Genomic DNA, 25142 nt, shown 5'->3' with positions numbered 1-25142 from the left:
TACTTACAATGGATTTCGTGGATCCCAAATAATGGTTGGATATACTATTCCACGCTCCTCTGTTTTATTTATTATTAAAAACCATAAGAACAGAATTTTCTCACCATATCTTTTATCCATTCCCTGAAAATTAATACATTTTAAAAACAATTCATTTTATTATTTTTTAAATTATTATTAACAAATTTTATTGTGTAAAAATTTTGAGCGTAAATATAATTCTTTATATAATTATATTTACATGAGTATTTATATTAAATATTTAATTTTCCTAAATATATAATATTTAGATATTATGTATGCACAATTTTATTTTTTACCACTGCACAGCAGTGGTAAAAACTAAAATTGAATTATAATGTTATAAAATTAATATAATTCTTTTCGAATTATATTAATTTTATAACATTATAATTGATAGTTCTAGTTTCAAAATTCGATATTATCGAATTATCGAAATATATTCGATATTCGATATATATTCGATATATTCAATATATTCGATATTCGGTATATATATTCGAGTTAAAATATGATATTCTATCAACATATCAACTTTATTTTTAGTCTACTAATTTTGAAATATTTTTAGCCTACTAAATTTAAAAAAATATTGTTGCTTTATTTATGTCATACATAATTAACATAACAAAAATAATTTATTTTACTGATATACATTATTTTATTACTATATTGATTATTATATTGCTATAATATATATTACTTGTTATACTATTATAAGAAATAAAAATTTGAATTTTTGCGTCCCTGGATTTTAATTAACCATGGTGCATACGTTTCTTATTATTGTTTGTTTAAATGAAATAATTTTTAAATTATTTTGATTAAATTAAAAAAAAGCAGTTTCTTGCAATTATGTTGAACTACAATCAATCAAAAAGTTGTACTATATATTCATTGAATTATAAAAAAAAACACAAATTTGAACTTACTTTTTGAAATGTATTGATGGTGCATCAATTGAAATATGAAATAAATATTTAATACCATTTTAATTATATTTTTAATGAGGTTATTTGGAACAGAATCTATTTAATTGTCTTATTTCCGCGAAAATTCTTAAAATCGAATCTTTTAAATTATTTATTAATTATGTATTTTTATTTTCACGTCAAATTTATTATAGCTTTTTTAATTTCCTTAGTGATATGGTTTTAATCGTTTTTGCAAACATATTAATTTTAAAATATTTACTTCTAGAAATCATGATTGTTCAAATTATATTTTAAGGTTTTGTTTTTTGGTTTTTGCGATGTTTTTGTTTTGATTATCTTAACCCACAAACTTTGGTTGATTCTCTTGGAAAATAAACTACGCGATAAATTTTTATTAGAAACTAAAATATTATATGTTAATGGTATGTAAATGGTTGACGTTGAAACAGCTCGCAGGAAGCTACTGGAGGCATTGGGTACATGTGCTGAAAAGTAAGAAGAAAGGATAGAAGGTTTTTTAATCTCAATATGTGCATAGTTTCTTAATTTTTTTCCAACTAATTTTATTTCCATTCAAAGAAAAGATCTTTTTTTTTTAGATATTGGTGTAACATGAAATTATGGTACAAACAAAAGGTTGCTAAGTATACTCTATTTGATATATTCGTTTGTTTTCTTTTTTTTTCATTTTGTCCAAAAAGCTTTTTTAAGTTGTGACCTTTAAAAATTTTTATTTTTAAGAGAAAATTGTGTTATAATGAGAATAAATATATAATAATAATGTAATAATAATAATATAATAGTAATAATATAATGATAATAATAATAATAAATATTTAATAAGTTGAATTTATTAGTAAATCAAATAATCTAACCGGAAAACCACTTTTTTTTTTTTTTGCAAAGCAAGGTATGGTTATTGTTTAGGGATCGTCTATAAATTATGCAACGCTAAATTTAATTAAAAAGTAGGAGTTGGTGAACTTAAAACGCTATTTTAATTTTTGGTTAAATTAAAGATTGCGGGCTTTTAAACGTTGACACTACTAGTACATTTATTACAAATTAATTTAAAAATGTAATACTTAGCGGATTTACCATACAATATTCATTACCATTCAAATATCATATAAAATGTGTAAAAATGGCGAATGTAATGCGTCAAAGTACAACTTTTTTCTTAGTCACAAATAGAGTATAAAGCACAAATGAAACTATGTCTAATATATATTCTATTTAGAAAACATCTTTTGATCTTTGTAAAATTATTTGAGTAGTCTAAATGTAATGTCAACGTATAAAAGTCGAGCAGTAATGTTGTATAGTTTAAAAATCTTTATTCTTTTATTGTTAGTTTGTTTATTGTCGTAAAACATTTTAATGCGGATACACTTCCGTACTAATTATATTTGAATGACATGATGGGAAGCAATTTAATAAACTTATCGTCTAAATCATACGATAATAAACTTTTCGTTTACACCACACGAACATAAGTTTATCATTTGAACCACATATTTGAATTATCAAATTTACAAACAATACTTTGTGTGCCATGCATCAACATGATGTTATTATATCAAATATAGAAATGAACTTTAAATTTAAAAAAATTTAAAAAGATTTATTTTTTTTAGATAACAAAAGACGAGTTTGATACACAAGCTTTTGAACTGCTTGGTCCGGGGAAAATCAATTATCATAACCAGTTTATTCTTTCGATACTTTCAAAATGCCAGAGACAAGCTGCCAGTGCTCCTAGTAATTAAATTTATCAACATGTTTAAAAAACTAGAATCTTTGTGGCTTGTGAGTCAAATAATGAAAAAAATGTTTCTCATTTATCCATCATTTAAAAATATAAATTTATATGTATATATATATATATATATATATATATATATATATATATATATATATATATATATATATATATATATATATATATATATATCTTCACGTTAAAACAATATTTTTATATAAAACAGATGTTTAAAATTGTTCAAAACTGACGTTGACGCCATTCAATATTGGCGTTGATGGCATTATAAAATAATTAAAACGCGTGAAAAGCTGCAAAGATGATTTGATAATATTTTTTACAATCAAAAGCGCGAACAAAACATCGCTAACTTTGTGTACTAAATATTTAAATGCAAAATATTTGGGTATAAAGATAAATTGAATATTTAAAAGACCTGTTGTACAAATGGTACATCACAACAACCATTGTGTAACATATATAATACTTATATTTACTTAATAATATTTTATATTATTTGTATAGTATTCGGTTGTCTTTTGTTATTGAATGCTTCCTATTTTGATAAGAAACTTAGCATAAACATATTAATGTTATTCTAATATATATTGTTTTTAGCTTTGCAAAGCAAATCTTCGCAAAGGAACACTTCAAAACACCTACATCATAAACCTCGAGTTAAAAAAGCAGACCCTGGTTTGCTTACCACTGTAAATTTATTTGTTATGCTTTTTTTTTGTTGTTGTTATTGTATTTTTGTAAATTGTTGTGTTTGTTGTAAATATTTTTAGGGCTTTCGGCACTGCGATCCTACGGAGCATATTTCACCAATTTCCTCAAAGGTAATCTCCTTTTTTAATAACTGTTTAAAATAACTTTGTGTGCGTGCATATATGTGTGTATATATATATATATATATATATACATATATATATATATATATATATATATATATATATATATATATCTATATATATATATATATATATATATATATATATATATATATATATATATATATATATATATATATATATATACATCTATATATATTTTTTAAACATGTGACTATATATTTTTTAAACATGTCACTCGCATTTTTGCATATTGCATATATATATATATATATATACACACACACACAAATATATATATACATTTTTTAAAATTTATATCATGATAAATAATAAGTAAAAATTGTATTTAATAAAAAAGTATTTTCTATTATTTTTTATTGTTTTTATTTATATTGGCTCGTGTCGGTTGCTGTTTAGGGTAATAAATTTTTTACTTTTCTTTAAAATTTTTACTCAAGTTTTTTTTCTTATTCTTCAAGTGGCATTTAAGAAACTTTATAATAGATAACTTTTTAATTCTTCTTTAATATGTGTTATATATGCTTTAACCTCTTCACATTTTACGTATCCTCTAAGTTGTTCTTTTTAATGTGTCTTCTAAGTTGTTCTTTATAATGTGTCTTCTAAGTTGTTCTTTTTAATATGTCTTTTAAGTTGTTCTTTTTAATGTGTCTTCTAAGTTGTTCTTTTTAATGTGTCTTCTAAGTTGTTCTTTTTAATTTGTCTTCTAAGTTGTTCTTTTTAATTTGTCTTTTAAGTTGTTCTTTTTAAAATACAATATTAAAAGTAGAATAAATAAATTCAGAATAAATTATTTGTAAACTATATAAATATATTTATAAAATCTCAAGGTGCACATCAGGATTTTGTGTTATGCTCTCAGGAATTAGTATTACCAGATATTGCAACGCTACAAGGGCGTTTGTTTCTCGGTGCATGGGATGTAGGCTTAGAAACAATTGCTGACGATTCTGCTCCACTATTAGCATCTGCATTAGAGGTGATTACTAATTAATGAGATAAATATTTTATTGAAATTTAGAAAACCTTTTTTTTTAAACTTGGTATTTGTTATAATTTTTTCTGTTTATTATCAATAAATATTCAACAATCAATAGGGTATGTGTCCAATAAATCTAGTCTCAATAATGGTACAACTTTTATAAATATTTAAAAAATTAGTCGGACCTTCTGGCAGAAAGTCTTTACAATTTAATTATTAAAAATTGTTTTTCTCGGAAACACAAAAAGTGGACATACAGCCTTTTGGTTCTCGGCTGACGAAATGTCACTGGTTAGCGATATTGTATATGTAAGTTGATCAATACTTCAGTTTTATAAGTTGATTTATTCAAAATCGACGACAAAAAAAAGCGACGTTCGTTAAACATGTCACTCGCATATTGCACGATTTTTGTCGACTGATTGTTGCAACATTGAAAAAAGGTTTTCATGATTAATACTATTTTAATTGAAATAAATTGTTAAACATTTTTAGGCTCAGTTAAAAAATATATTGTCGCTATGCGTTATCCGTAGAAAGGGTTCAGCCATAAGATCAGGAAGTCATTTTCGATATTGCTTTGGAGTAAATAGCCCTGAATCTGAAATGGGTAACGAGGAAAAACGATACGAGAGGTATTTTCTTTATCCTAAAATTATTTTCCATTTTTAAAAATTGTTTTGCCTAATTTTATCTTTGTATAGTAAAGCTAAAAAAATTCGCACGTGTGATATGGCAGAGGCCGGAGCTTATTCAAAAATTGCTGCAAGTGACCCTGCAACATCAGTCGTTGCTCCAATCTCGTTATTTGATCTAAGAGATACGATTCAGGTAAATGTATTTTTCATTTCCTTAAGCTTCGTGTTCTCAATTTATTTTATTTATAGGTTTTTGCTTTGTGTTTTCATATTTATTTATCTTAAATAATTTTATTTGTATAATTTTTTTTTTTAATTAAAACTTGTGTTTAGGCATACAGGAGTTCTATTCCTTCGCATACTGTTCGCGCTGGTTGCATGGAACGCATCTTTAATGAACTATGGTACCCAGGATGCGATGAAGTTGTTCAAAATCGGACATATATTATTGAAACACAAAAATTACACGAGAAATTAAAACAGCAACATAGTTTAAGAGTTTAGCTACAAATAACGTCTTTCTTTTAAAGTTATATATATATATATATATATATATATATATATATATATATATATATATATATATATATATATATATATATATATATATATATATATTTCCAAAAGATGTACAAAGGAACCCCCTACTCTTATCCATCTAATAAAACAAGTTAGTTTGGTAAAACAAGTAGTTTGATAAAAGTTTGAGGTGATTTAAAGCACTTTTATAGGTTGTACAAGATCTTTAGACAGATTATTGTACAAGATCATTAGACAGGTTTTTTTTTCAAAAGTACCGTAAGATTGGGTGCCATTTTGGCCCATTTTGTTGGGTGCCATTTTGGCCCATTTTGCACCTTAATGTCTATTGCATGAAATCCACAAAAGTTATTTCCTCAAACACTAAGTACTATTAGAAGTACATAGAAGGGACAGTTAGAACTCTCTGTCTCCCATTTGAAAATTATTTACCTGAAGTATCTTTTGGGTGCTTTAAATGGTGGGTCAAAGTCGCCCTGTGTGTTAGGGTGACTTTGGCCCAACCCTGTAAAAAGGGACTAAAGGAAGCAAAACAACAATAAAAACAAAAATATTTAGGCAAAGAAAATAAATTTACAAAAAAAGATTTAGTAACAAAGTTCTTGTATACAGTAAATAAAATATAGGTACAAACTAAACAAGTATAGGTACCAAGTAAACAAAACAGTTTAGGTATAAAGTAAACAAAAATGACAAAAAACAAAAATGTTTTAAAAAATTTAGTGAAAAAGTTCTGGAACTGAATAAATTCCTCTTTTCGAAATTTTCTTTGGTTCCTCAATAAAATAGACTATTTCAGACTGGGGAAAAAAAAGTTGCACTGCTGGTAGTGACCATTTCCAGTTAAGTCCATTTTTTTCATAATAGTAATTTCTGCTCCATTTTTTCAACTGCAGAAAAAAAAATTTCGAAAGTTACTTTAAAATTATTATTTAGTTACATTAAATAATATTAGTTATTAAAATAATTAGTTATAAAGTTTACTAATTGATTAGCTAAATATAAATAATTCAAAATAAATAAACAAACCTGTCCAGGATTTAACTCTCCATTGCATTTAACAATTACAACAATTCTCTACAAGATTTCACAATTTCTCCTTTTTACAAACATTTTTTGTTTTATCAATATTTTGAAAGTTCTTTTTGCCTAATGCTGAATGATCTAAAGATTCTGTATGACTTTCTACGACTGAACTTACATCCGCAAAAATTAGATTTGAAGTCTCAGTAGTTCCAGTATTTGTACTTGGGCCAGCAAAGTCAATGTTGTTGGTCTCGATTGTATTTATAATACTGATAGGTGTATCTACATTATTTGAATTTAATCTATTATTTTCATTTATAACACAAGATGATATATCTGTTGAACATAAGCTTTTACCTGGGACAGCACATACTTTACGTCGCTTTGGTTTTTTAGAACCATCTGAGGGATCATCCAGCGACTTACATAAATGATCTAAAAATGATTGGCTTACTAAATCAGTAGTTGAGTCTAAACCTACATTACAACATGGTAGTCGTGAAAGCACTTGAGACTTGTCTAATGGAAAAATTCCAGTTTTGCGAAAACCAGCTCTAAGGTTATCATTCCCATGTTCATTTAAGTTGGTAATTAAACGGTCTAAAAGTCTAGGAAATTCATCTTTAGGAAGTGAAGCAACTCTCCTTCCTTTTCCTTTCTCCTTCCATTCACATAATATTTTGCGCCAGTTAATCTTCATAGGTCTAAAGTAGGCAACATCTAATGGCTGCGTGAGATGTGTAGAGTTTGCTGGTAATGCCTCAAATCCTATGTTATTGCTTTGACATGCATCCAATACTGCAATGCTCAAATGTGAAGATACGTTATCACCTATAATGACACTTCTTCCTTGAGCCTTCTTAAGTCTTGGAAGAAGTAAAGAGAAAAACCAGTCCTCAAAACATGTTGAGTCAAACCAACCATTTTTTGATCTGTTATAACGTGCTTTTGGTGGCCCATGTTCCATCCATGTATTCCATAACGACTCAGCTTTGTAAACAACATAAGTTGGTAGCAATTCACCATTAGCATTGCCACAAAACATTACAGAGAACGAGGTCTTTGTAGAACTAATTATGCGTTCAGGATAATTACATCCACGCTTTGTTAATTCTTTTTTTTTTACCTGGATCATCACTGAGATTGGTTTCATCATAATTCCATATATTATCAAGTGATATATTACTTATTTCATTTGATAGATTTATAAAGTAGTTATCAATCACAGTCGTTCCTATTTCTGCTCTCTTTCGCTTTATGTTGCTTGCAAATCTTACTGTGAGTTCTGGATTTCTTTTTAAAAAAGATCGAATCCAATCGCCACCTGGAAAATTATTTTGAACTGAGGTATAACGACGCCTTTTTTCTTTAAATACCCTTTTACTATGCATCTTAAATCATATTTATCAACAGGAAAACCAAACTCAGATGATTTTATCGCATATGCCTTAAACATGTCTTCTTCTTTTGATACATTTTAGGATATGTCTGTTTTATTTTATTTTTTAATGTTGATCTTGGTATATCGTATTTCAAAGCTGCTTGTCGTTGAGTAATTAAACCATTCTTTAAATCTTTTAATAAATTGTCTAACTGTTCTTAAGTATAAGTAACATATTTTCTTTTTCCACGATTTGGCTTGTAATTTTGTGGTATATTTAAACTAAGAACTAAACAAATTTCGCTATTTACTAATACAAACTGTTATACTGATTTTCTATTGCATTACTACTACAACATTTTTTTTCTTTCTTTTTTTTTCTTTTCTTTAATATTTTGCCGTTTAAAAATATTACAATAACCAATTATATTTTACAATTTTTACATTAGTAACGACAGGACTTCTATAAGATCATGTGGATCTTGTCATGAAGCCCTTTACATTATATGGTTAATTTTTGATAAAAATACAATGTCTTAAGTGAAATAATGAATGAGGCAAAAGTCAGTTGGGTAGAAAAATCAAAATTTGGTAAGACTGTTTTGTTCCAGAGATAAGGACCTCGATAAGAAACAAAAAACTGGTTTTTGCTTTTATGGCAAAAAGGGGCAATAAGATTGTTATTAATTCGAAGATTATATTTGTTTTTAGGTTTCATACAATAAAGATTTTGTAATACGTTTGGCAACAAATTTTCTCTACATTTAAACATGAAACATAAAATGTTAAAGACATTTTGTTGATGAACATTTAAAATATTCATTTCTTTAAAAAGTTGTTTTGTATGAAAAAACCGATTTTTAAAATTTATTGCGCGAGCTGCGTGTTTCTGATGAAGGTAAAGAGATTTTAGTTTTGTTCTATGAGTGCTTCCCCATATAATATTCGCGTAGTTTATATGACAATGTATAAATGAATAATATAATTGTGTTAACTGGTGTTTACATAATACATTTCTTACTTTATAGAGAATTCCGATGCATTTAGCGATTTTATTGGAGGTATTATCAATATGATTTCTCCAAGATAGATTCTCATCAATATATACTCCAAGAAACTTAGTAACTTTTTCTCTTTTTATTATTATATTATCAATTAAAAGGTCTGGCATGATATGAGGCAGTTTCTGTTTTTTTGAAGGTGGATAAAAAAGTGTCCATTTAGTTTTTTCTATATTTAGAGACAATCTATTTTGTTTAAACCAAACGGATACTTTTTTTAATTCATTTGTCATATTAGTAAATAGCATAGCATAGCATAGCATAGCATCTTTATGAGACAAAAACAAGTTAGTGTCATCTGCAAAATTTATTGTTGTTAAGTTTGATGATTTATGAAGATCATTTATGTATATTAAAAAAATAAGTGGACCAAGTATGGATCCTTGTGGAACACCACATGTTATATTCATTAATAGATGAGATATAGAATCTTTATTGTAAACAAACTGTTTACGGTTAGTAAGATAACTTTCAAACCATAATAGGGTTTTATCTTTAATACCATATGATATTAGTTTTTTTAACAGAATTTGATGATTGACAGTATCAAATGCCTTAGACAAATCAATAAACACTCCTAGTGTAAAACAAGAGTCTTTAAAAGAATCAGTTATATTGCGCGTTAGTTGAAGAATGGCATGCTTGGTTGAATTATTTTTTTTGAAACCAAATTGGTTTTCGTATAGAATTTTATTTTCAACAAGATATGAGTAGATTCGGTTGTACATTATTCTTTCTTAAATTTTTGAAAAAACTGGAACATTTTTCATTCCAACATAGTAACTACCATAATATCTATAAATGATCACTAAAAAAGGTTTACTCTAATACATGGGGTGACTTTAGCCCGGGCCAATGTCACCCTATGTAGTGGGCCAAAGACAACCTATTTTTTTTTAATCTCAATTGCAAAAAAGTAATAAACTGTTAAGCTTTCAAAACAAGATAGAATCAAACACTAATGGTTTAAAATTAATTCAGTGTATATTCCAATAAAAAGCCTTTTCCAGGTACTGTTATCGATGTAAAAGTTTACACACCTAAAAAAATTCGGATTTTAGGTGCTTCTTCTAAAGTGCAACTTACAATAATATCACAAAGACTCGAGTTAAGTAAACTAAGTTAGACTAAATAAATAATAAATTTCCCACAATTTGCTACTAAACATTAACCGGCATACCTTGTGGTATCGATTTTAAACCATTTTTAAACAAAAATTTTGCTTGGGCTAAAGTCATCCCATAGGGCCAAAGCCACCCAATCTTACGGTATATCGTATTGGGTCTCAAAAGAAACTGGCTTAAAAATTAGATAGAAAGAATTTATTTAGTTTGTGTTTTTATATAAAATTTTATTATTTTTGAATTTTTTATAACATTTTTCTTTGAGACCCAACGTAATATACTTTTGAAAAAAAAAATTGTTAATAATAGGAACTGTCTGATGTTTAAGGATCTTGTGCAACCTCTAGAAATGCTTCAAATCATCTCAAATTTTTATTTGAGTTAATTTAAATTATCTCAAATAAAAAAAATTTTAAATCTCTTTTTTGACTTCAAAAATAGATATATATTCTTGATTAAAAATTAATTGTTAAAAAAACTTATATTTATTTAAAAATCTAGGACCTTGAACATATAATTATTTTACTTATTTTCTCCGTTCCGAAAAACTGTTCTGATTTGCATTCAACGTAAATAATCATTGGAAAAATTGTTGTTATTTTTTTTTTACTAGAACATATATATATATATATATATATTCTTTTAAACACCCAATAATTACATAAATTGTAGGTAAAAAAACAAATAAAGAAAATGCTATGTGTATTCTTGTACTGTTCTTGGAATATTTTCTTCCATCAAAGTTCTAAATATAAGTCTTTGTTCCTTTAAATTCCATAATTGGACAGATTGTTTTAAAATTGCGGTGATATTGGCATCTAACACTTCCTTAGGGCGTGCAGTTTTAATTTTATTGCCCTCGATCATACATTGCAGCATATTAATACCAAATTGCTTGCATATTAGCCATATCTCACCAACAAATAAACTTTGGTTATTTATACACGGCAACTGAGTCATTATAATGGAGTAACATATGGGGTCATTAAGTAGCCTGATAAATAAGTTTAATTTGTTATAAATAAGAATGTTCGATACAGAGTCTACTTTGAAAAAAGAATGGAGGTAATTTTTACTATGCTTAGAAATATTAAAAAATGATTTTAAGACAGATCGTCCAACTTTATCAATATTCTGTAGAAACTTATTGTTGCAACCACCCAGTTCTAGTCCGTATAATAGCGTTGGAATAGCTAGGGAATTAAATAAATAAATAATCGTAGCAGGCTGGCAGAAGCGAATTCCGTTTCTTATAAGTGCTTTTGCAACAGATAAAAATTGCGTTATCCTTTCATTTATATTCGTTTTTTGGAGTGTTGCCGTCATATTTTTGTTCTTATTATCCCAAAGGAAACCAAGATGTTTTAAATTGCTTTGAAACTTAATAGGAGCATCGTTAACATAAATCACGTTATTGATGATCGAGCTTACTCCAGATATTAAAAATTCCGTTTTTTCTGCATTTAGTTTGATAAAGTTTGATATTACATACTTTTGGACGATGTTAATAAGATTTTGAAGACCAGATATAGTTGAACTTTGCAAAATTATATCATCTGCATACGCAATGACACCAGTGTATACTCCGTTTATTGAAGTTCCTACTTTGGATTCTGAGACAATTTTCTCTAAAAGATTTTCAGTATAAATATTGTAAAGATGAGGCGAAAGTATGGACCCTTGTCGAACTCCCTGAGACAACCTAAACTCTTCTGATGTGCATCCAAGATATGATACATTAGCAGTACCTGACCGATATAACGATGAAATGGTATGAACTACCGATAGTGGGATTTTTTTCTGATAATATAGTTTCTCAAATAGTAAATCCCAGTTACAACTATCAAAAGCTTTGTTAGCATCTAAACTGCATATATATACAGGTGAATTGTTATGATTATAGTGTTTTATTGTTTCACTCAGAAGAAATTCTGCGTGAAGGGTAGAGCTATTTTTTTTAAACCCAAATTGATGTGAATGACTCTCAGTGATATCTGGACATATGTGTACAATAAGATATTCGAGAAGTTTCGTAAAAATAGGTAGAATGCTGATTCCTCTGTAGTTATTTGGATTTTCCAGTGATGTTTTATAAGACTTAACTAATGGAATAATTGTGGCTGTTGATAAATATTTGGGAACCTTTCCATTTGTTAACATGCTGTTGTAAAAAGAAGCGAGTAACATTAGAAGATTGTTACTGCGAGAGTTTTTAAGATGTTCAGCACTTATTCCAAAACAATCGTAAGATTTATTATTTTTAAGATTTAAAATACATTTTTCAATATCAGCTGTTGAAATAAACTTTGAATTAGGCTCTTTACTTATATGTGGAATTTGTTGAGGATTAAATTCTTTATTTGTACATTGCGGCGTATTAAGTATTTTTGAAAGTGATGGCTAAATTCTTCAACGATTTCATTTTTGTTTTGCAATTTATTAATTGTAAAGAGTCGAGTATTCTTTTTGTTTTTTATTTTGCGAATATTGTCCCAAAACTTTTGAGGATTAGTATTGCGTAGATATTCGATATTTTTAGTTTTTTCGTAGATTTTTTTGTTATGTGCTGCTTTAACAGCTTTACGGAAGTTTTTTCGGGAATAGATATATCTTTTGTAGACTACGCATTCTACTGACTTGTTATAATCGGATTTTTGCCATTGCTTATAGTGAAAGGATAGGTTATCTTTACATCTTTTAAGCTCTGATGTCCACCAAGATTTTGAATACTTACATGTCACTTGTTGTCCAAAACACTGTTTAACTGCCAAGAGAGCTGCATTTTTGATTTTGGAACATGTGATTTTAATTTCTGCTTCTATTTTTTCATCTATAAATGTGTAATTGCTAAAAGCTATAGATAGATTATGATTATAAAAATCAATAAACTTTTCATTCTTCCATGCATGTTTTGGAACTGAATCATACTTTTTCATTGTATTATTTATTTCGTTAGATAAGCTGCTACCTCTAAGGTTGATACTTGTGGATATCGGAAGGTGATCACTATTATTAAACGGTGAAGGGGGAATAACTTGACAATTTGTAAAACATAGTTCTGTATTTTTTGAAGATGCTATATGGTCAATGTAAGAAGAATTTAAAAGAGTTTTATGTTGATAGGTGTAGGTAGGACCAGCACCATTGACTATATCGACAAAAACCAACTCATTTGATTTAATAAAGTTTGTGAGATGTTTTGAAAGATTGGTTCGTGTTTTGTTGTTACGAAATTCTAAATCATATATTTTATAAGGAAATGACTGAAAATCTCCAGATATAATACATTCTGCTTCATCCTCATAGTTGTTCATGATTGAAGTAATTGTATGTAGTTGAGAAGAATATTTATCGTACGATTCATTATTGTTACGACAGCATGAAAGGTAAACCCCAATAAAAATTAAATGACGCTTGTTTATTGTGCCTTTTATTGCAAGAATGTTTTCATCCTCATGTATTATATGAAAAGACGACATACCTTTTTTAATAAAGAATGCGTTTCCTCCATACGGTCTACCGTGTGTATTTTTTTCTGCCGCATGAAAGATAACATTATGTGTTAGTAATGCAACATTATCTAACAGAAAACTCTCGATGTTTAGCAGCCAGTGCTCCGAAATAAAAATAATATCGAAATACTTTAATAATTTAGAGATATAATACGAGTTCGATTTAAAACTTTGACAGTTAAACGCACAAAGTGTTAATATTGTATTAGTTAAATTTAATTCTTTTTTTCCCATTATGATTTATAATTTGATTGTTGCATGAATGATGTAGAGTGATTTAAGAATTGTGGCAATTGTTTTTCAATATTTTGATGTGTTTTTTTGATTGATAGTGTTTCACGGTGCATTCTAAACGGTTTGACAATAATGTTATTATCCCAAACATCGGGTTTAAGTACCATTCCTTTTTCGCTACTTTTAATTTTCACTTTGAAGGATCGGTTGTACATGTTTTCTCTGTTAAGCTTAATGTCTAATGGCGTAATACCAATTTCTTTATTCATGTAGTTTGAAAGATCTTCTTCAGATAAGGAATTACAAACACCGCCTACAAATATATAAGACTCTCGAATAATACGTTGCCCTGCAATCGAGTTTCTGTTGTTAACGACTTTATTACCAAAGACGGGTTTTATCCTCTGCTTATCTATTTGGCTATTTATGACTCTATTATTTTTTCCTATCACTTTGAAATCTTGATAGTCTGCTATAAATTCGTTTTCTTTTTGCGGTTCAGGCTTAAGCAATTTAACCACGGTTGCGTAGGAATCTCTACTTTTATTTCTACAATCAACTTTCAAACTAGAATCCTCTGCAATGGAGCATACAGGAACATCTTGCAGTGTATTTATTTGGTTTGCGGAATGATAATTTATTGAATTTGAAACAATAGATTTTAAAACTTCTTGTGGTTTACTGTTACTTGCGTTAACAGATTGTGACGCACATTGAATTTTCACAATTTCGCTATTTGTTTTTTGTAATGCGTCGTATTTTTCCTGTAATAAATGCAAATCTGCCATGATTTTTTTATTTTCCGATTGTAATGCCTTTAAGCGATCGATAATTTCTTTTAAGATCGATGTCATATTTATATCTGATGATTGATAAATTTGTGGACTAACTTGTTTGGAGTTAGAAAGCAATTTATTGAAGTCCTTATGGAGTTGATTTTCCGCTATAGTAATCGACATCAGATAAATATCATCAAGACACGTTATTATCTTATACCGCTTTCTAAGATTTTTTTTCACTGGGTCTTCTGCGTCTAGAATAATGTTTAGCAACGAGAACTGCTCCATGTCAAAACGCTCTAATATTTCTGTAAACAATTCGACTCTTAATTTAAAAACTTCAGCCTCTTTAAACTGCGAAAGCCCATTGATAATGACTTCCTTTGGATGGGAACAAATTTCCTCTACATTTATTATATAGTTCTCTACAATATTGTTACTCGACTGTATTGTTAAAAACAACTCACCAATTTGTCTTGGTGCCATATAACATAAAGTTTAAATACATCAAAAATAAAAACTTGTTTTTTGTATTTTTTTCTGAAATAAATCTCTTCTTATTACACAGGGACTAAAAAAGTTTCAGTTTGTGTTTTTTTCCGTATATTTTATTCCGTATATTCCATATATTTTATTAATACTTTTTATTTGATTTTCATTGTATAAAATAATTTATATAATTTATAAACAATATAATTTATAAACAATAAATTTTTTACGTTGAATGCAAATCGGAACGAAGGGAATATTTATGCCATATTTTATTTGGCATTTTCGCACTTGATATAACATAAACATTACATTAACTTATGAACAATAGTAATGCAACAAAAGATTCTTTCAAACGATTTAAATAATTTAAAATATGACAGTTGATAAATAGGAATTTTGATTAAAAAAATGTAGCTGTAGAAATTTATTTTCTTCTTACACCAACGTGCTGACTAATCTTTATCTTGCCACTAAGTTGAAATTTTAGACAAAATCCACTTGAAGAATACCGGTGTCTGAATTACTATAAAGTTTGGTCATGATAAGACTGTTTCTATTTAATAAAATACTGCAAAAAAGAAAAAAGATAAAAATTTGAAACGGTGCTGTAAATACCATCAATTCTTTGTCTTTTTTTTTTTAATTTTTGTAACATATCTTTTTTCATTACCTGTCACAACATTATCCCAGCTATTTGTAGTATTCTGGCGAGTCTCATTTAAAACATAAAGATCATAAAACTTTGCAACATCTTTGCATGTTCCTTCTGTTCCAAAATACTGTTTGATTTGAGTTCAATGTAATAATTGAAAAAAGTTGTTGTAAAAACATTTCCTCATATTTTTATAAAAACAACAACTTGATATTAAATCAGTATTTCGGAGGGAGTATGTCATTATAAGAAATGCTATTTACACTATTACATATAATGCTAAAAATCGAGGGAAAACTATGAAAAAATAATGTCAAATGGTGTAGCACTTCAATAATCAATTGGTGCAGCACTTCAATCATTAACATTATGCTTTGTTATTGTTGACAATAACAACGCCAAATAAAATTTGCTGAAAAGTTTCCAACATAGTATCAAGATGAAGTGCAGTAATATCAAAATTCTAAATATTTTTTTAGTGTGTGTGTGTAAGATAGTATTACCTACTAAGAAGTAAATACGCAACTCTAGTAACTAGTCATTACATGTTTTAATTTGTTATGTGGGCTTGATTTTTTTTATGTACATAATAGTGTCTGAATTGAAGATAAAGCTGAAGAAACGAAAGTAGAATAAAGTTACGGGGAGCACAGATTTCATTCATATATCAGTTCGCAAAAAAAACGTTGAGCTCTTCAAGGGCGTTAACGGTTTGAATAATCATTTAGACAACAAATAACTTCATGTTGTTGCAGCCTTTAAATGTGTTTTACTTGGCTACTTAAGTTTTATTATCCATTTTTTAAAAGCATTATTCAACAAGTATTACCGATTAACAAGCATTACCATTGAATGACCTTCACATCAAATACAAGTGTGCTTTATAACCGCAAATGTAGGGCGTTGTTCAAATTTTTACACATTTTACATATTTTTATTCATTTCTACACAAATTACAAATACAAACATTGAGAAATCATTGAAGATACTAAGCCGGCCACAAATACAGTTAATATAAATGTAACTAATAAATACTTTTCTAAGTTCATTTTAAGTTAATGGTTTCACAGGGGATTTTCTTTCTAAGATTTGTAATTTTTACAAATATAATATTCAGTATTGGGTTGTTTTGTAGATTTTAACTTGTGACGCAACATTGGTATAGACTTTTTTGTGTAGAATTTGAACTACTCTTTTATCCATAGTTACATAAGTTGTTGTAATATTACTTGGGCAAGAACGTGCTCTTCAGCATTGAAATATATATATATATATATATATATATATATATATATATATATATATATATATATATATATATATATATATATATATATATATATATATACATATATGTGTGTGTGTGTATATATAAATATATAAACAAAAACAAGCCAGTAGAATTATATGTAATGTGCATAAATACGCCCACTCCAAGCCTTTACTCCGGGAAATTAAAGCTCCTAATGTCAATGAGTTAAACGTGTTCCAAAACTTGTTATTCATGTTTAAATATCAAAATGATATGCTTCAAAAATCTTTTAATAACCGATTTCTAAAAATAAATCATTAATACTTAACGAGGTGCTCTGTCCGTCAACTCTTAAAACATCTTATTACTCAATAATCTTTGCCTATATTAAACTCTAAAACTTTCTTCTTTAAAAACATGACCAATAACATTTTTTAAACAATGTCAAGATAATAAATCTTAAGATGTAACTAGGTTAACAAGAAAAGAAGATTAACCCTTTTCCAGAGACGTATTTACGGAGAGAGAGGGGTCATAGGGGGCTTTGGTTCCAGGTGCCAAGTTTTGAAAGGGCGCCAGCCGTCAGAATATTAGAATCTTAGAATGTTGTTAAATAGTAATTTTTACATTTTTTTACGAAAATGTTTATATTATTATCATGTCGAAATCATAGATCGACTGATAGACCTACTATATATATTCAAGTTTTGAGGCAAAATTTCAAATTATTTACTTTTCTGCCTACAAGTATACGTGCGCGTATTATTTTTTTTAAACGAGAATATTATCATTGGAAATTCATCTTTATAAAAATTATAAATGTGTATGGTTGGCAGAAGAAAGTATCATTCAAAAAGCAATCATAGTCCACTTGCTAATTATACATAACTATGCGCGAATTATTCGTGCGAAAACGTTGATTTGGTAAAAAAAAGTCACGTTGCTCAGTTTGACCCTTTTATAGAGGATCCTATCTTTTTTAGAGGATCGAACCTATTTTTTAATATTAATAAGCAGTTCATAGGTATAATGGCAGATAATTTTATACAACAAATGGTGAAAGAAATGAAGAAAGCTAAATATTTTTCCATCAGTATTAATTCTACTTCTGATATTAGCCGTGTAGATTAACTGTGTTCATTTTTCGGTGTGTTCAAAAGAATGGCTGTCCTGTATAGAAATTTTAGAGTTTTTATCCAACTCTGGGCGTAAATCTGAAGAATTAGCAGATTCTATATTTTTAGTTTTAGAATTGCATGGATTCGATATAAACAATAGTCGTGATTATGATTACAATGGGTCTAACATGTCTGGTAGGTATACAGGGCTTCAAGCTTGCATTAAAGAAGTTAATCATTTAGCTACATTTGTACCATGCTTGGCACTCTCTTTAAATTTTGATGGTGGATGCGCTGTGGACTGTTGTAGAAATACTTTAGAATTTTTTATTTAGCTTCAAAATATCTTTAACTTTTTCAATGCTTTTACATATTGATGAGAAATACTTCAGAACAACTTAATAAAAACAGAAAATGAATCACTTAAAAACTATAAGGTGCCAGGTGGTCAGCCAGATCTGATGCAAAAACTAGTTTAAACAAAAAATGAAATGAAATAATTTAATAACGGTTTGAAATAAAAAAAATCTTATTTTTTTATTAATTTTAGCAAAAATTTTTAGGTTGAAACAAAACAGGTCAGTTTTTTGGAAGTCATTTGGAAGGGGAACAGTCATTTTAAAAACATTTATATTTTCATCACAGAAATTAACTTCTCTTTCTTTTTATAGTGAAAAATAAATAAGCTCTTTTTTTTTGTTTCCTTAACTCAGCTTTTATAACGAACTCATGTATTGAGTTCGTTTGCATAAACCTTTACGTTTGCATTTGTGAATAGCGTAAACTTGAATTATTAAAATATAGCGAACACAAAAATATCAAGTTATGTTAACGTCTGTTAACCCAGGTTGACAGACGTTCGTTAAAGCGGTTTTTTTTTCCCAATTATACAGCCTGGTTTTTATCTTTATTGTTATCTCATGCGTTGCATTTGATTACTTTTTTTGTTTTTTATTTTAATTAATACTTAATTATTAATTTTATATTAGTAATTATTCTACTTCAAATATATTCACACTTTAAATTCAAAGTGACACTCATACGTGTTTCAATTTAACGACACCAAACCGCCAACCTAAGCTTAACGGAGCCTTAGTCATTGTTTTTTTAAATTTTTTATTAGGGTGCGGTGAATTTTAGTTTTTTTTAGAACTCATTTAGCCTGGCTGTGCAAAAGTTGTCCATTCATTTCAGAAATACTCTGAAAATTTAATGGGTCCCTATTATTAAAAAAAAAGTTGTTCAAAGGTATGTCATGTTGGGTCTCAAAAGAAGCAAAATTATATTAAAATTTCAAACTTAATAATAACTTTATTAAAAAATTATTATTTTAAAGAAATTTCAAAAAAATATTAAAAAAACAACCTTTTTTAACTAAAAATGAAAAAAATGTATTTTTTTGATAATAGTTTCAAAAATATTTTTTAATAATAATTTTTTTATAAAATGATTGCTATTATTAAAAAATGATTGCTGTTGTCCAGTCAGTTGTATCTTAACTACTGTAACATTGATATTTGTTTATGAAGTTGACCTACACGAGAACTTTTACAAAATTATAGTTTGAAGATAAAAAATGTCATCCAACTATATTTTTGTGGCGGTAAAAGTTTTTTATGGTGTATCATTTTGCACTTTAAAGTGATATGTACATATAAAATAAATTTTAAATAATAAACTAAAAATACGGTCAATGAGAGTTTTTTATTTTATTATGTTAAAAAATAAGGAATTGGAATATTATGGAATATTATAGTTACTTAATAATGGAATATTAAATTATTATTATTTAGTTTTTTAATAAAAACTAAAAAAAACGTAATATCTCGCGTAGATCGACCAATATTTGATGAAAATAATCTATGCGTTTATTTCCTAATTATATATTAATCTTTTTGATTATTTTCTTATGTAAAATAGTTTCCTCTTCCATTTTTGTTGTTCCCCAAATAAGAAAAAACTTAATTATTTTTCTTATTGATTATAATGGTAACCGACTTTAGTTTAAAAAATCATGAATCCGAGCAAATAAAGCATGTTGTAAAACTAATTTTAAGAAATAAATATTTTGTAATAATTATTTTTGTTTTCGCAAATTCTTAATTAGATTTTCCGTCTATTGTAAAAAACTCAAATGAAAAAATGTTTCCCATTAAAAGTTCACTCAACATTTTAAAATTAATTTTAAATTCCTACCAATTGATTAATTATTTCAATTGACATTTTGCATTAATGGATCACAGTTCATTTCATTGCTAAAATGTTTTTTGCAAAGAAAAAAAAAAAAAGGATGGTGAAGTTAATTATGGTTCAAGTAAAAAAAAACAACGTTTCATATTAGTTATATTTTGCGATATATATCGTTTAGTTATATTATTTTTAAAATCCTATATGTTTTATAAATAAACCTCTTTTAATATCTTGCGTTTCAATAGCACTCTGTGCAAACTTTATCATGGTCTACAATATAAAATTCTTCACCTTGCAAAGACTTTTGACATTTTGTGCATAAGAAGCAGTGAGGATGAAAGGCTTGGTCATCATATGTGACGTATTTGACGTTAGCCTCGACCAAAGATTGGTGGCATTTTCCGCATTTTCTTGCATGAGCTGTGCTGTAGCAATCTTTACAGTAGTTATCAGACTCGTGCTTGTAAATAGCCTTACCTAAACAAATGAAAAATAGATATGCAAAACTGTTTCATTGTCTTTTTGTATTGTGCTAAAAATGTTAGATGTCAAAAAAGTCTATTAATACATCAAAACTTAAGAAACGCTTTTCATAAAATTATGTATTTTGTTTTGTTTTACTTAAATTTCAAAATTATGCACAAGTATATGCTGTTTGTATATTATAAATGTATATATACTTTATATTTATGCATTCTATTTTTAAGCTATATATATATATATATATATATATATATATATATATATATATATATATATATATATATATATATATATATATATATATACAGGGTGCGAAAAAAGTTCCCGTACAAAAATATAAACAGCAAAAACGGCAAAAGTTCCTGTACAAGACGAGAAACAAATTACACTTTGATTTAAAACAAAATAATACGAAGGAATATAAAAGAAATCGTTTTAGTTGAGTCTAGTTATCAATACTTGTCTAGCATTCAATAGTGTTTAGTTAACAATATTTTTATCTTACATTTTGTTAGAAACAGAAAGCGTGCGTTAATTACTGAGTCACATTTTTTTGATTTTTAAAATGCCATTGGGAATTAGGAAAAACAATTATGTTATATCAGAAACGAAGTGTTTAATATAATGTAATTATTGTACATTCTCATGAAATTAAATGTAGCGTAATAACATTTAATTACAACTTTTGCATATTTTGTCGTCTCCTTTAATGTAGAACTCTTTACCTTGCAATGTTTTCTTGCATTTAGCACATAGGAAGCAATCTGGGTGAAAAGATTTTCCGTCATACGTTACGTATTTGACATTAGTGTCGGTCAAAGGATGGTAGCAAACGGCGCATTTCTTGGCATGAAAAAGAGCATAACAATCTTGGTCGTAATTGTGACCTTCGTGCTTAAAAATAGATTTGCCTAAAAATAATAAATCATCAGTAAGTTTTTGAACATATTATCATTTTATAAAAACATAAGAAAAAAAAATGAGACAAATAGAATTATAAATATTACAAAGTTAATTCAGCAAACAAACAAAAAGTACACGTTCAATAAACTAACATAGATTATATAGTTTGTTCTGGATAAACAAACTTACAAAAGTTTAAATTTTTTAACTTTAGTAATATCATGTTATTCAAACAATACCATTAATTGTTTTGTAAAAATCACTAAGCTGGTTAAATAATTCGTTTGAGAGATTAGACTTAAAGGAAGTTTATTTATTTAATAAATGCTTTGTATTCGTCGCCAATTTTATTCTTTGTTTATTAATATTAATTATCGCACAGTTTAAACTTTCCCAGTTTTTGCCACTTAAAGACATAAACTTATACTTGAGTAAAAAAATTTAATAAAATTTAAATGACAAAAATATTGAGAAACACAAATGTATTACTACCCAGTGGGCACAGGACCTAGAGAAATTCTAAAGACGTCTAAAACATTCAAAAGACGTTTAAAACACGTCTTTTTCATGTCTTGTGCCCACAGGGTAGGATACTAATCGTATAGGGTTCAACCTCGTTATTAAGTATTTTTTTATCTTTTTATTGACATTTTTGTCTAATATGACCTATGTTTGTGAGTATAGCGTTTAAACTCCTAGCTCTAAGGATAAGAATTTTTTATATTATGCTAAATTATAAGCAAAAAAATAATCTTATGCGCGCACAACGCCCATTTTTAACATATAATGTGAGCTAAACTTGTCAACATTCTCCGTGAATTCATTATATTTATTCATGAAAAACCTAAATATTCCGCATAATCTCTTATTTTTGTTCCAGGATATATTTGGCATTAACTAACATTAAGTTTAATGTTCGTTCATGAAATGATTCTTTGTTTGTAAAATTCATCACGTGCGATTAAAATTTTTTTGCTTTGTTTTTAACATATGTTTACACAGCATTGGGTTTAGCTTCACATAGAATAAAATGACATCACAAACCCTTAGAATAAAATGACATCATAAAACGTGAATATGTATTATGAGAATGTTCAATATAACAGTTATAATTAAAATACACGATTTACTTCATATATATTTGTTATAATCGACTAAACTTGTCAAATTTTTACTGTTAAATTTATAAACAAATTTTGTTTTAAGATTATAAGCTTTAAAAAATTTTGTTAAACCGAAATTGATAAATTTGAAAAATAAATTTTCAGTACCTGATAACTGTTTTCTGCACTGATGGCAAACAAAACATTCTGGATGAAAAGTTTTTTTTTCAAATGTGACTGTGGTATCTCTAATTGCATTGTGGCATGCTTCACAATTCTGTATAAAAAAGATTATATGCATGCATACTTACACAAGCACACGTACACACACACGCATTTATGTATGTGTATGTGTGTGTGTGTGTGTGTGTGTGATTGTGTGATTGTGTGATTGTGTGATTGTGTGATTGTGTGTGTGTGTGTGTGTGTGTGTGTGTGTGTGTGTGTGTGTGTGTGTGTGTGTGTGTGTGTGTGTGTGTGTGTGTGTGTGTGTGTGTGTGTGTGTGTGTGTGTGTGTGTGTGTGTGTGTGTGTGTGTGTACGTATGTATGTATGTATGTATGTATGTATGTATGTATGTATATATATATATATAAATATATATATATGCATATATTTTTATATACACACACATATATATATATATACATATATTTATATATATGTATGTACATATATATTTATATATATATATATACGTATATGTAATATATGTATATATATATATATATGTATGTATACATATATATATATATATATATATATATATATATATATATATATATATATATATATATATATACATATGTATATATATATATATGCATATATTATATATATAAATATATATATATTTATATATATATATGCATATACTTTTATATACACACATATATATACATATATTTATATATATGTATGTACATATATATATATATATATATATTTATGTACATATATGTATATATATGTACATATATGTATATATATGCGTGTATATAAAAGTATATGCATATATATATATAAACATATATACTTACGTCTGGCATTCTGAAAGTCTTCAGCTCTTTACTTGTACTCTATCTTACCTAAAAAAATATTAACTTTTGCTAAATTTCACCTTTTTATTGATTTTCCTCGCCTATGCAACCATCCCATTTGTCTATCAAATCACAATAGGCAATTATAAAGAAATTTCCGTAACTATGCCTCGAAATTGACTCGTATTTGAAGCTTTTTAATAACTTCAAAATTAACGTATTTATACTTCAATTAAAATGGATTGACGTCTGCAACAATTAGGAAATAAAATTGTTTCTTTAAAAGAAATTCTAAAAATTAGCATTTTACCTATTTTATTAATATAAAATATATTATAGCATTTATTGCTAACTCAGTATGAATCAAGGCTTGTTTGTTGAATTAACGTAAATAGTCGGATTTCAACAAAATTCACAATTTGCTCTCACCCACAAAATATTTGAAATTTCTTTGTTTCTTTTGGAGAACTTAAATTTTTGTATGGTGAAATTTAATTAAATAAGCTGTATTATGTAAGCGTTTATATAAACGTTTAACTTTTATAGTCGGCGATGTATAATGAAATAGTTTCATTGCATCATTAATGTCACAACGGTTGCGTTTACGCTGTCAATAAAATATTATTGATTTTCCGGAGTGCGTCAAAAAATAAAAAATAAGTAAAAAAATAAGCCAAAAAATTTTCAAAAAATACAATTTTTATATGATAATTATGTAAAGCTATTAAATATATACATAATTTAAACTTTATTGTTATTAAAATTACTTTTTTTTATATATACAAGAAAATACTTTAGCGAAGGGATGGTCACGTTGTTGTTTATTAAAACCTTTAAATAATCATTACGACATTTATCTTTAGCTGACTAGTGACTTATTTCCAGATTCTTTCTAGCTTAATGTGATACCGGTTTTTAATCCAGTTTTTACGCTACAATTTTGTTTTTGTTTTGTTTTGACGTCAAAATCTATTCTAATGTCGTTTGTGTACTTTTGTATTTAACGGTTTTTACTTGATTTAAAACTATGTATATGG

The 25142-nt window shown here is 27.1% G+C and overlaps 4 protein-coding genes across 7 annotated transcripts in view; 1 reads left to right on the top strand and 3 right to left on the bottom strand.

The window, feature by feature from the left end:
• The window catches only part of LOC136077083 (uncharacterized), a 19774-nt gene extending 19655 nt beyond the window's left edge, over positions 1 to 119 (bottom strand). The window contains exon 1 of the mRNA XM_065791612.1: positions 8 to 119. The gene's annotated coding sequence lies outside the window, so the exon portion shown is untranslated. The remainder of the gene's footprint in view (positions 1 to 7) is intronic.
• The window catches only part of LOC100209341 (transcriptional adapter 1), a 32169-nt gene extending 26439 nt beyond the window's left edge, over positions 1 to 5730 (top strand). For 2 of the 4 annotated variants that reach the window (XM_065791613.1, XM_065791614.1), the window contains 9 exons: positions 1252 to 1448; positions 1556 to 1592; positions 2594 to 2717; positions 3337 to 3428; positions 3510 to 3561; positions 4427 to 4575; positions 5074 to 5213; positions 5283 to 5409; positions 5550 to 5730. In XM_065791613.1, coding sequence (XP_065647685.1) covers positions 1387 to 1448; positions 1556 to 1592; positions 2594 to 2717; positions 3337 to 3428; positions 3510 to 3561; positions 4427 to 4575; positions 5074 to 5213; positions 5283 to 5409; positions 5550 to 5720 — 954 coding nt within the window. In that variant the 5' untranslated portion in view covers positions 1252 to 1386 and the 3' untranslated portion in view covers positions 5721 to 5730. Of the gene's footprint in view, positions 1 to 1251; positions 1469 to 1555; positions 1593 to 2593; positions 2718 to 3336; positions 3429 to 3509; positions 3562 to 4426; positions 4576 to 5073; positions 5214 to 5282; positions 5410 to 5549 lie in introns of all 4 variants that reach the window. The other 2 variants (XM_065791615.1, XM_065791616.1) reach the window with 2 other exon arrangements.
• Positions 5731 to 11044: 5314 nt separating this feature from the next.
• On the bottom strand, positions 11045 to 14094 carry LOC136076212 (uncharacterized). The gene is made up of 2 exons (XM_065789686.1): positions 12973 to 14094; positions 11045 to 12748 (listed from the first exon to the last, which is right to left on the bottom strand). Exons 1-2 carry the CDS (start codon positions 14092 to 14094, stop codon positions 11045 to 11047), a joined length of 2826 nt encoding a protein of 941 aa, XP_065645758.1.
• A 6623-nt stretch (positions 14095 to 20717) lies between these two features.
• On the bottom strand, positions 20718 to 24434 carry LOC105846508 (four and a half LIM domains protein 2). The gene is made up of 5 exons (XM_065791611.1): positions 24416 to 24434; positions 24106 to 24153; positions 23235 to 23343; positions 21786 to 21971; positions 20718 to 21054 (listed from the first exon to the last, which is right to left on the bottom strand). Exons 2-5 carry the CDS (start codon positions 24112 to 24114, stop codon positions 20816 to 20818), a joined length of 543 nt encoding a protein of 180 aa, XP_065647683.1. The 5' UTR covers positions 24115 to 24153; positions 24416 to 24434; the 3' UTR covers positions 20718 to 20815.
• Positions 24435 to 25142: the final 708 nt, after the last annotated feature.

This window comes from Hydra vulgaris, chromosome 02, assembly GCF_038396675.1.
Source record: "Hydra vulgaris chromosome 02, alternate assembly HydraT2T_AEP".
Taxonomy (NCBI): domain Eukaryota; kingdom Metazoa; phylum Cnidaria; class Hydrozoa; order Anthoathecata; family Hydridae; genus Hydra; species Hydra vulgaris.
Note: the sequence above shows the minus strand (reverse complement) of the source record. Positions and strands in the feature narration are given on the sequence as shown.

Bases quoted from the DNA above. Each gene is read 5' to 3' on its own strand.
- LOC136076212 (XM_065789686.1), bottom strand. From the start codon at position 14,094: ATGGGAAAAAAAGAATTAAATTTAACTAATACAATATTAACACTTTGT. The intron at 12,749-12,972 runs GTAGTCTACAAA...TGAAGAATTTAG, and splicing joins ATAACAAGTCAGTAGAATGC to CCATCACTTTCAAAAATACT.
- LOC105846508 (XM_065791611.1), bottom strand. The intron at 21,972-23,234 runs GTACTGAAAATT...TATTATTTTTAG, and splicing joins GTGCAGAAAACAGTTATCAG to GCAAATCTATTTTTAAGCAC. The intron at 21,055-21,785 runs GTAAAGAGTTCT...TCATTTGTTTAG, and splicing joins ATGCAAGAAAACATTGCAAG to GTAAGGCTATTTACAAGCAC.